General features: G+C 46.8%; 1 protein-coding gene across 2 annotated transcripts in view; it reads left to right on the top strand.

Annotated features, from left to right (window-relative positions):
- The first annotated feature begins 1,959 nt into the window (after positions 1-1,959).
- The window catches only part of LOC137355287 (serine/threonine-protein phosphatase 2B catalytic subunit beta isoform), a 107,017-nt gene continuing 97,449 nt past the window's right edge, over positions 1,960-11,527 (top strand). For both annotated transcript variants that reach the window (XM_068020246.1, XM_068020247.1), the window contains exon 1: positions 1,960-2,206. In XM_068020246.1, the coding sequence (XP_067876347.1) occupies positions 2,158-2,206 (49 nt within the window). In that variant the 5' untranslated portion in view covers positions 1,960-2,157. The remainder of the gene's footprint in view (positions 2,207-11,527) is intronic.

Raw genomic sequence — 11,527 nt, 5'->3', positions numbered from 1 at the left:
TCCCCTCCCCCTCAATTCCCCCTTCCCTCACCCCTATATTCCCCAAACCCCTCCCCTCCCCCTCTATTCCCCTCCCCCTCTATTCCACCCCTCCCCCCTATTCCACCCCTCCTCCTCTATTCCCCCCACCGCTCCCCTCCCCCTATTCCCCCACCCCTCCCCTTCCCTTCCCCTATTCCCTCTCCCCCATTCACCTCCCTCTATTCCCCCTCCCCTCCCCCCTCTATTCCCACCACCCCTCCCCCTCTATTTCCCCCTCCCCTTGCCCCTACATTCCCCCCTCCCCTCCTCTATTCCCCTCTCCCTCTATTCCCCCCCACTCCTCCCCTCCCCCCTATTCCACCCTCCTCTCCCCCTCCCATTCCCTGTCCCCTCCCCTCTCCCGTTATGTCCCCCAGCCCTCACCCCTACATTCCCCCCTCCCCTCCCTCTATTCCCCCCCACCCCTCCCAGCTATTCCCCCCACCCCTCCTCCCTATTCCCCCCCCATACTTCCCCCTTGCCCCTATTCCATCCTCCCCGCCCCCTCTATTTCCCCCTCCCCTCCCCTCCCCTCCCTCCTCTATTCCCCCTCCCCTGTCTGTTCCGCTCTCCCTCTATTCCCCCCCACCCCCTATTCCCCCAACCCTCGCCCCTCCCCCCTATTCCCCTCACCCCCCACCCTCCTATTGCCCTCCACCCCTCCCCTCCTCCTCCCACTATTCCTCCACCCTTCCCCTTCTATTCCCCCACCCCTCCCCCTCTATTCCCCCACCCCTCCCCTCCATTCCCCACCACTCCCCCCTATTCCCCACCCCTCCCCCTCCCCCTCCCCCTCCCCCCTATTCCCCCACCCCTCCCCCTCTATTCCCCCACCCCTCCCCTCCATTCCCCACCACTCCCCCCTATTCCCCACCCCTCCCCCTCCCCCCTATTCCCCCCACCCCTCACCTCCTCCTCCCCCTATTCCTCCACCCCTCCCCCTCTATTCCCCCACCCCTCTCCTCCCCTCACCCATTCACCTCCCTCTATTCCCCCTCCCCTCCTCTCCCCTCCCCTATTCTCTCTCCCCTCCCCTCCCCCTATTCCCCCTCCCCTCCCCATCCCCTCTATTCCCACCACCCCTCCCCTTCTATTCCCACCACCCCTCCCCCTCTATTTCCCCCACCCCTCCCCCTCTATACCTCCTCCCTTCCCCTCACCCCTCTATTCCCACTTCCCCTCCTCCCCCTATTCGCCCTGCCCCTATTCCCCTCCTCCTATTCGCCCCTCCCCTCATCTCCCCTTCTATTTCCCCCTCCCCTCCCCTCTATTTACCCCTCCCCACCCCTCCCCCGTCTGTTTCCCCCTCCCCTCCCCGTCTATTTCTCCCTCCCCACCCCGTCTATTTCCCCCTCCCCACCCCGTCTATTTCCCCCTAACTCCCCATCTATTTCCCCCTCCCCTCCCCGTTTATTTCTCCCTCCCGACCCCGTCTATTTCCCCCTCCCCTCCCCTCCCCTCCCCTCCCCGTTTATTTCTCCCTCCCGACCCCGTCTATTTCCCCCTCCCCTCCCCTCCCCTCCCCGTCTATTTCCCCCTCCCCTCCCCGTCTATTTCCCCCTCCCCTCCCCGTCTATTTCCCCCTCCCCTCTATTTCCCCGACCCTCCCCTCTATTTCCCCGACCCTCCCCTCTATTTCCCCGCCCCTCCCCCCCTCTATTTCCCCCTCCCCTCCCCGTCTATTTCCCCCTCCCCTCCCCGTCTATTTCCCCTCCCCGTCTATTTCCCCCTCCCCTCCCCGTCTATTTCCCCCTCCCCTCCCCGTCTATTTCCCCCTCCCCTCCCCTCTATTTCCCCGCCCCTCCCACCTCTATTTCCCCGCCCCTCCCACCTCTATTTCCCCGCCCCTCCCCCCTCTATTCCCCCCGCCCCTCCCCCCTCTATTCCAAATGACCCCGCCCCTTGCCCCACCCACCCCCGCCTCTAGCCCCGCCCCCGGGCGGTGCGCGCGCTGCTGTCTGGTCCTGTTGCCGCCATGTTGCGCGGAGCCGCGATGCCGGGAGGCCGCCATCGCTGTCACTAGAGACCGAGGCTGTGGGGAGAGAGCGAGGCCCGAGGCACCGTGAGCCGAAGCGCAGGGCAGGGGCCTGACCCAGAGGCTCGGTCGGGACAGTCGCCGCCGCTCGGAGCGGTGCGATGGCGGCTCGGGACGGGAAGCTGCCGACCGCCGATCGGGTGGTGAAGTGTGAGTAGCCGGCGGTGGGGGAGGCCGGGGCGGAGGGGCCTGGCTCATTCCGCGGCCGGGGTGAGTGGCTGGACCCCCGGTAGTCTGTAGGGAAGAGGCCGAGGCTCCGCGCCCAGGTGCAGCCCCGGACTGGGAGTTGCCTGGTTCCTCTCTGGGTTGCCAGGACCCTGGGTTGTCGAGTTATTGCCCTGGGCTGGCCTGCGGATGCTGCTCGGTGGCCAGATCCGATCGAGCTGTGAGGTGCCTCCCATAGTCAAATAGCCTGTGAATCTCCTTTAGTTTGGGGACACCCCACAGTCCGGAGGCTGGGTCTGTCCAGGGTGGAGTAGTGTTTGAGGGACCCCAGAAACAGTCCCAGTGCAACTTTGTCTGTGGTTTTATCTTCAGGTTAATGTTTTTGGGGTGCAAAGAGTTCACTTGACCTTAACTCTCAAGATTCCTGACTTTACTATAGAATGATTTTCTCCTAATTTTTCCCAACATGACAGCAGCTTTTCGTTAGCTGTAAAATGTTTTAGGAATTCTTGAGCCTGTGAAAAGCAGTTCATAAATGCTGAGTCTTTTTAATTCACTGGCAGCCATTTGGTTTCTTCAGAGCAGTAAGTAATATCCCATTACAGTCATCGTATCCGAGGGTAGGTGTGTGCAGCGGAGTCTCCGGGGCCACAGGAAAAGTTTCTGACAGCTTGGCTCAGTCGGAAGCACGTTGATGTCTCAGCCAGAAGATCGCCTACTCCACAAACTGCTGGCTGACGCGACAGTGCAATATTGAGGGAGTGTTCTATTGTTGGATGTGCTTGTCTTTTGGCTGAGTTGTAAATCTCAGGCACTGTCTGTCCCTTTAGAATGACCTAAAAGATCCTGTGGCTTTATTCGAAGAACCAGGGTTGTTCTGTTGATGCCCTGGCCAGCATTCATCCTTAAAATCACTAAAAACATTGCTTATTAATCGTACTGCTGTTTGTGGATGTGTGCAAAATTGGCTGCTGTGTTTACCTACATTACAACAGTGACTACATGTCAGATGCACTTCATTGGCTGTGAAGTGCTTAGGCATATCCTGATGTAAAAACCACTATATTAATGTATGTAAATGCTTTATTTAAATTCCTGTTCCCATTAATCTGCATTTTAAGTTGCTGATAATGACATATCTTGGTGTTCTGATTGAGGTTTTACCCACCATTGAGAGAACAACACTAATTACAGCCTTTCCAAACCTCAAATCCACAAAATTCAAAGAGTAAGGCTCCAGAGATGGAACTGGGGAAAGCAAGTGTTTTGTCTGGGCTTAGTGGGCTGAATCATGGTTTTAATGGCTGGAAATGGTCAATGGTAGTTGCACCCTGCCTTGAGACACTGAAGAAAATGATGAAATCTGCAGCAGTTGTGTCTAACATGGAGAGCTTCCGCTGCTGGCGCATATGCTTTAAGAATCTGTTTACTTTTAATTCTATAATTATAGTTTGGTGACTTTTCTCCTGTTGTATAACATTTGTAGTGAATTACTCGTGCTGTGCGCTGAAGCAGAGCTCTTGTTTCCGAAACACCAAACAATCACAATGGCCCAGTGCTTGTGGGTAATACAGTCTGATATGGGACTAAGCCAGAGATTAAAAGTTAATAATTTTAATGCAACACTCACTATTTTTCAATTTTGACCAAGCTTTATTTTGATCATTGATAATTACATGTTTTTAAATAAAATACTAGACTTACTTAAAGCTTCCTTGTTTTATTGGGATTGTCAGTTTTGTTTCCCTGAGTGGAGCCAGTTTGGTCAGGCGTCCCTTTTGCTAGGCTGAAACAGTGCAGCTTTGAACTGGATTCAGAATCCCACCCTCAGAGCAATGCAAAGAACAAAGAACAGTACAGCACAGGAACAGGCCATTCGGCCCTCCAAGCCTGCGCCGATCTTGATGTCTGCCTAAACTAACACCTTCTGCACCTCCGGGGCCCATATCCCTCTATTCCCTTCCTATTCATATATTTGTCAAGATGTCTCTTAAACGTAGCTATCGTATCTGCTTCCACCACCTCCCCCGGCAGCAAATTCCAGGCACTCACCACCCTCTATGTAAAAAAACTTGCCTCGCACATCCCCTCTAAACTTTGCCCCTCGCACCTTAAACCAATGTCCCCTAGTAACTGACTCTTCCACCCTGGGAAAAAGCTTCTGACTATCCACTCTGTCCATGCCGCTCATAACTTTGTAAACCTCTATCATGTCGCCCCTCCACCTCCATCGTTCCAGTGAAAACAATCCGAGTTTGTCCAACCTCTCCTCATAGCTAATGCCCTCCAGACCAGGCAACATCCTGGTAAACCTCCTCTGTACCCTCTCCAAAGCCTCCACATCCTTCTGGTAGTGTGGCGACCAGAATTGCACGCAATATTCTAAGTGTGGCGTAACTAAGGTTCTGTACAGCTGCAACATGACTTGCCAATTTTTATACTCTATGCCCCGACCGATGAAGGCAAGCATGCCGTATGCCTTCTTGACTACCTTATCCACCTGCGTTGCAGATCATGTTGCCTGGGCAATTCGCATGCCAAACCTGTAGAGTGGTTTTCCAGGGTTGGGCGGCGCTTGGGCTCGTTTGGAGTCCGCCTGTGCTTCTTGAGGAGAAGCTGCAGGACCTTACCCGTAAGTGACACTTTAGGATGAGGGAACCATATTTGATCTCTGTACCGGTGATAAAATATATAACTCAAATTGCGGGAGAGGCCATTACTTTTATTCTATACGACGAGAGAATCATTTGAAACCTTGCACCTTCAGCTTGGTTTGTGCTCATTGAAAGTAGTAGAAGCGATTGTGATGCTAAAAACATCAGTATGCTAGCAGAGACATACTCTAGCAAGGATCTGTACCTTTAGGAGAGGTGGGTGAATATCGAGGGACAAAAGATAATACTGGGGAGATGTGGTTAATTTTAGTTTGTTTTTCTGAAAAATAATTTTAATTTCTTGACTTTTTTTAAAGTTTCTGCAAAACGTGCATGACCCAGACACCAGCAGTAGTGTATTTCATGCCCAGATGTTTTTGCATTACTTTGCATAAATGGTTTGGCAGTATTGTATTTTCATTTTATGCATACTAAATACTGATTGCAGTTTTCTAATTTCAGAGCAATAAGTATATTGTGCATTTATCACATGCAAAGTGTGCTTAAAACATGAAGTGGGCAGTCTATAATTGCTGTAATGGGAGGCAGACAAACCATTGGAAATGGTACATCTACATAGTTGTGTTTTTTTCCTGAATTTCTGTCAAGCACATCACTATAACTTAGAAATAATTCGCTTTGCTGTGCTCTCTGAACCAGTTTAAATTTGAATTTGTGATTTTTTTTTTTGAATAGTTAGAAAAATTTGAAATTCTCTTGTTTCTGTCTCTGAAGTCATTCAAATTAACTGCAGGCAGGCAGCAAGAAATGCTGCAGCTAGCTGGTGAAGTTCACTGCACTAAGCCACAAAGGCCAGACGTTCCCAAGTCTGATTCTAGCTCTGCTGAGTTAGCTAATCTTGGCTGAGGCAGCAGGTGAGGTGCTACTATTAGCTTCAGTCTCCCTGTTCCAGCAAGGCGTGGTGGGGGGGGAGGGGAGTGAGGCAGGGTTCCAGCTTCTCCTGGCTGTCTAGTGACCCTGCTGGAAAATGTGTGTTGCAACAGGATTACACTTTGCTGTGATCAGTTAGCTTTGCTAACACTCACTGTCCACGATCAGAGGGTGCCCAGCACCCATGGAAAAGTATCCGAATGAGAACCAACAGCTTCACATTGAATTTTGTGTAAAAAAAATCCTCTCATGGGTAGGGAGGAGTGTACCCATGGTTGACTGTCAAACATGTATCTCCCTCAACCAACATCTAAACTGATTGACCTGTTGTTCAGTGCATTATTGTTTGTGGGTTCTTGTGTACAGATTGTCTGCAATGTTACCCACATAACAACTGAGACTATAATTCAAAAGTACCCCATTGGCCAAAAGGTCCTTTGGTCACCGTGCAGACATGAAAGGCTCTTACTGAATGCAAGTCTGTCTGCCTGTCTTCATCTCAATTCAGATTTATTCTACTGATTTTCTGCTGTGAAAATATATCTAATGATTTGAATTTATGAATTGAAATCCAGACATATGCAAATCTTCTCGAAAGGAGAAAGAAATTTAATCAAATCTCAAGTAGCACCTTTGGGGAAAAAAAGTTTAATTTTTTTCTGTGGCTTACTGACAAAAGGTTTGTGGCATGATAAAAGCATTACAGTATACAGTAACATGATTGGACTTGACCATAGAATTGAGACTTTGATTACCTTCTGCAATTTGATTACCTGAAGGCCTTATCCTCTCTTCAAACCCTGGAGTTCCTTGATATTCCCCACTGCCATGGAGCTATTGCTTATTCAACTGAAGGTGGAGAAGCATGTAACTCTTAAAGTTATAACAGGATTTCTTTGTTTCTCCAAATTATTTGAAAACTGGCTACAAATTGAATTATTTAGCTGTTAATTTATTAACAGTTTTAGTTCAGAGTGACAGAATAAGTTAGAGCTGGGAAAATGATTTGAGCTGTTTTTCAAAACATAAACCAAGCTGCAATAGAATCCTGAAAGGTAAACATTACACCATGACACAGGATAATTACAGACAACAAAGCATTCTTTGTTTATACCTCATTGAAGCATGTAATTAATACAGCTCTGTGGGGAAGGGTTCACAGTTTCCAGGAAAGAATAGACAGAATTATGGAACTTAATCTTGGACGGAAGTTTGGGAAGGAACCTCTGCTTGGATAAGATACCCCCACCCCCATGAATAGCCTTGTGGTTTAGAAGATCTTTGCCCTCAGTTGAATGCTGCTTTGATAACTTGTTATTGTCCTCTGTATGCTTTCCAGATTTCTTGCAGGAAAGTAATTTGTCAACATTCCCACAATCTCACACACCAGTAATATCAGTTAAGTAACAAGTCTTCGCAAATTTCCAAAATACGTTAATAGATATAAAATGGTTGCATGATAAAAAGAAAAGCATTAAGAATAAGTACTAAAGCCATGTTGGTGATTCAAATTGCAAGTGCCATTTTGTTTCACATTTTAAATATTTCTTTCCATTCCCTTCAGGTTTCTCGCATGACTGCTTGCACTGGAAGCAGTGTGGACCAGGGTTGAGACACCAAGTCTGGTCTTAGCTTCTGAGAACTAGTTAGGTTCAGGGACTGGAGAAGGCCCTTCATACTGGTGTTCATGTTGGCTGGTCATTGTCTTTCATGGTCCGTGGGTTTGTTGGAGGACCAGGGCAGTTTGTGCTGAGAGAATGGAGTGCAGACTGTTTCAGTTGGATGCCAAATGCCCATTGTTCTGATGACATGTACCCCATGTGTGCTTCAGCTGCATGCTTACTGTGGGAAGGACTACACTTAGTCTGCTTCACATCATTAAAGGAATAAAGTCCACTGGGTGGGATGTTAATCCAGAATATACAGTGCCAAAAAGGGTCATTCAGCACAGCCAGTCCATGCTGGCCTTTATGCTCGACTCAAGCCTGCTCTCGTCGTTCTAACTATATCATCATAGTCCTTTCTCCCTGTGTGCTTATCTAGCTTCCCATTTAATGGATCTATGCTGCTTGCCTCCCTGTGGTAGCAAGTTCCACATTCTCACCACCCTCTGGACAAAGGAGTTTCATCTGAAGTTGCTATTGGTGACTGTCTTGTATTAATGGCTTCCAGTTTTGCTCTGCCGCGCAGATGAAAACACTGTCTGTCTATTAAAATCTTTCATAATTTTAAAGACCTCTATTAGGTCATCCCTCAGCCTTCTCTTTTCAAGAGAAAAGAGGCTCGGTCTGTTCTACTTCTCTGCTGTTTGGATCTGTCCCTCTAGAAATGAACCCTTGTGCTTGGTTTGTTTTTGTTATGGCCTTATTGACCTGTGTCATAACTTCTTGAGCTTTGTGTATTTCAACTCCTAGATTCCTTTTCTCCTATAGCACTATTTAAATAATATGTGACCACTTCAATTTTCTCACCAGAATGAACTATCCCTCGTCTTTAAGTTGAAATTTATTTACCAATTATATACCCGTTTTGCAAATTTATTAATATCTTGTAATTTGATCCAGCTCTCCTCGGTGCTGACTATCCCTCCCAATTTGGTGGTGTTTGCAAATTTAGAAATTGTTTTTCTGGTTCCAAATTCTAAATAAATAATATAAATAGTGAGCAACAGTGGTTCCAGCACTGGTCCTTGTGAGGCCACACTTCTCATCATCTGCCCCTCTGAGTAGTTGCCCTTTACCCCTATCTCTGCTTTCTGGCTTGCAACCAGCCAGCTGTCTATTCTGCTACTTAGAGATACAGCACTGAAACAGGCCCTTCGGCCCACCGAGTCTGTGCCGACCATCAACCACCCATTTATATACTAATTCTACACTAATTCCATATTCCTACCACATCCCCACCTGTCCTTATATTTCCCTACCACCTACCTACACTAGGGACAATTTGTAATGGCCAATTTACCTATCAACCCGCAAGTCTTTGGCATGTGGGAGGAAACCGGAGCACCCGGAGGAAACCCACGCAGATACAGGGAGAACTTGCAAACTCCACTTGTCTCCTGCACTGATCTTATTCATTAGTCTATTATGTAGTATCTTACTGAAGGCCTGTTGGAAATCTAAATGTATTACATCTACTGAATTATCCTTTCCTACTCTCTCTGTTGCCTCTTCAAACAATTCAATGAGCTTTTGTAATTTTTGGTTTCTAGATGTTTTCCTATTTTCTTCCTTAATCGGGATTCCATTACTTTTCCTACTACTGATATGCTGACTGGTCTACAGTTCCCTGGATATGCTTTATCTCCCTCCTTAAATATAGGTATAATGTTAGCTATCTACCTGTCCTCTGGCACTGCACATTTTTCTGATGAATTATTAAATGTATGATGGTGCCTTTACTTTCTCTTCCCTAGATTCCTATAGAATGCATGGATTGGAGTAATGTGCAGAGTGTGAGAGAAGCACCCCATTAGAGACTATTACCAATCAGTATTGTGCAACTGAGTTAAATGTTGGGAGAGGTGGAGAGAAGTATTTTCAGTTTGACGTATTCCTTCAATGAATGACGTAAATCCAAAATTATTTAAAATTTCTCCCATCTGTAAGGTGAAATTTCACCTTCAGGAAACGGATCATATCGGTTCCACCTCTATCAGCAACCTTCTGATGAATACTGAACATTTCTGATTGAATGAGGATTAGCTTAGTTTTCCGCACGCACTGCTAATCCCAACTCTTTGACCCATTTGACAGTGTCATTACTAGTTAGGGGATAAGTCTGTCTTATTTTAGTGTGTGTGACAAAAGCAGGTTTATACAAACCAAGGATGTGTTTGGAAGAGCTGCAATTCAGTCTGGAGTTGGCAAGCTGGTAAAGTAGCCTTTGAAGCTGGGCACTTCCCCTTTCTCAGATTTTGCATAGTGTCTGACCATTGATCTTCAGTCTTTAATCTTGCAGAAAAGCTCGGGTAAGTTCAACGGTGAGAAACCTCCCTCTGTTGTCAAGAGGGAGAATGGTGGCAGACAATGTGAAGTAAATATAGCTTCTGACTTCCCACATCATGACAGTGACAGATTGCCACCTATTTAGCTTTCCAAATATATATTTCAGATTTGGGTTGGTAGTTTAAGCCTCTGATGTTTCAGGCCCTGTACCTGTGAAGTGTATTGGAGTGTGGGATGATTTTAAGGGCAAATATTTGAATTTTGTGCATGTTGTGACAAATTCTGACCCTCTTTTAATTTTGTGCCCTGTGTCCTGCACTGGACAACTTTAGTGAAATGTACATACAACTGCTCAGAAAATATTAGTTTTGTCCAGATGTTTATTGATGGTCTGCAAGAATTTCTATTTACATGGTACCTTCCATGTTCTCAAAGCACTTAACTGGTTTGCTTTTGAAATGCAGTCAGATGAATAGACAGTTAATCCTTTCTCGGTGCTGTTGGTTAAGGGAGGAGTGTTGGCCAGGACACTGGGAGAACTCCCTGCTCTTGGGGCATTAACCCACAACCTTATGATTCAGTGGAGACCACTGAACCAAGCTAGCACTTGACAGGGAGCTTTGTTTGTTTTGGATGTCTGTGATAGTTCAGTCGTCTTCGTGTTATAGCTGATGGACCACATTATCCTTGTGTCTCTATTAAAATGTAAAATAGAACAGACTGCATTGATTTGATGGGTTAATGTGTTGAGCTCAAATGAGTTCTTTAAATTCCAGATCTTTAGTCTTAGTATTGTGGGATTTGAGATGTTTTATCTTTAAGCTCTGCTTTTCTTACGCAGATTGCTATATATGTTGTAACCTCTTCTCCAGTCTTTTGCTGTTTCCTAGAGTATAACTCACTAATGTCATTAAAGTATGTATGCTCCCCTAATTGCTGCTGGAGGGATTCACTCAGTCTGTTCCAGGTTTAGTGGGTGGAAGGCGGGTTAAATGTTGTACGATTAGACACTGATGTTGCTAGGATAAAGCACAGCGGTGGGCGTGTGAAATTTTTGTATTCTGACTATTGAAGTATAAAAAACACCCACTAACAATTCTAGATTCTGTCAAATGTAGGTGGTGCCTCGAGGGAGCACTTTTTTGAGTTGTACAACACTCTGCTAAAATACTGGTGCATGCAGTTTGCCAGTAGCATTTTTACTGTTGGGAGCAATTTGAGGCAGTGAATAAAGAGCATGAACCAAGAGGCATAGCACACAATATTAATGTACTGGTTTCAGCAGGGGTGAGCTCAGCCCCTGCTGCCTGCTCGAGTGCTGATGTTTGTGTGGTACTCCTAGTCAGCTCCATTTCTATTTCTGTTTCATTAGCACAGGTTTGCCGTCTTGAATTTGGCCAGGCTGGCAGCCTGGAAAGACATGCTGTCACCATGCCACTCATTGATGGATACATCCTAAATTCACCAGCAATGAAGTGGCACTGAAAGCAAACTTTCCAAACTGCCAGTCCTGTCACACTCACATGGACAAGCCTGTGCATATGAACACTGTTCAGTAGAACACTACAGCTGCAGGTTTCCATTCGTCCGAACCACATGCCAGGCAAGGCAAAGAAAATATTTTAGATTGAGGGTGTATTGCAACTTAAATTTTAACTTTGTGGTCAAGCTGCCTCTCAGCTTCTTCACCTTTGAGTGTAACAATTTCCCAGAGTTTTAATCCCACTGCAGAGTCTCAAAACATTACTAAATATACTTCATGGTGTGCAATTTGGTCCGTTTTTCTTTGTCAGTAGGAGCAGAGGAATATT

The sequence above is a fragment of the Heterodontus francisci genome, chromosome 42 (assembly GCF_036365525.1).
Source record: "Heterodontus francisci isolate sHetFra1 chromosome 42, sHetFra1.hap1, whole genome shotgun sequence".
Classification (NCBI taxonomy): Eukaryota; Metazoa; Chordata; class Chondrichthyes; order Heterodontiformes; family Heterodontidae; genus Heterodontus; species Heterodontus francisci.
Note: the sequence above shows the minus strand (reverse complement) of the source record. Positions and strands in the feature narration are given on the sequence as shown.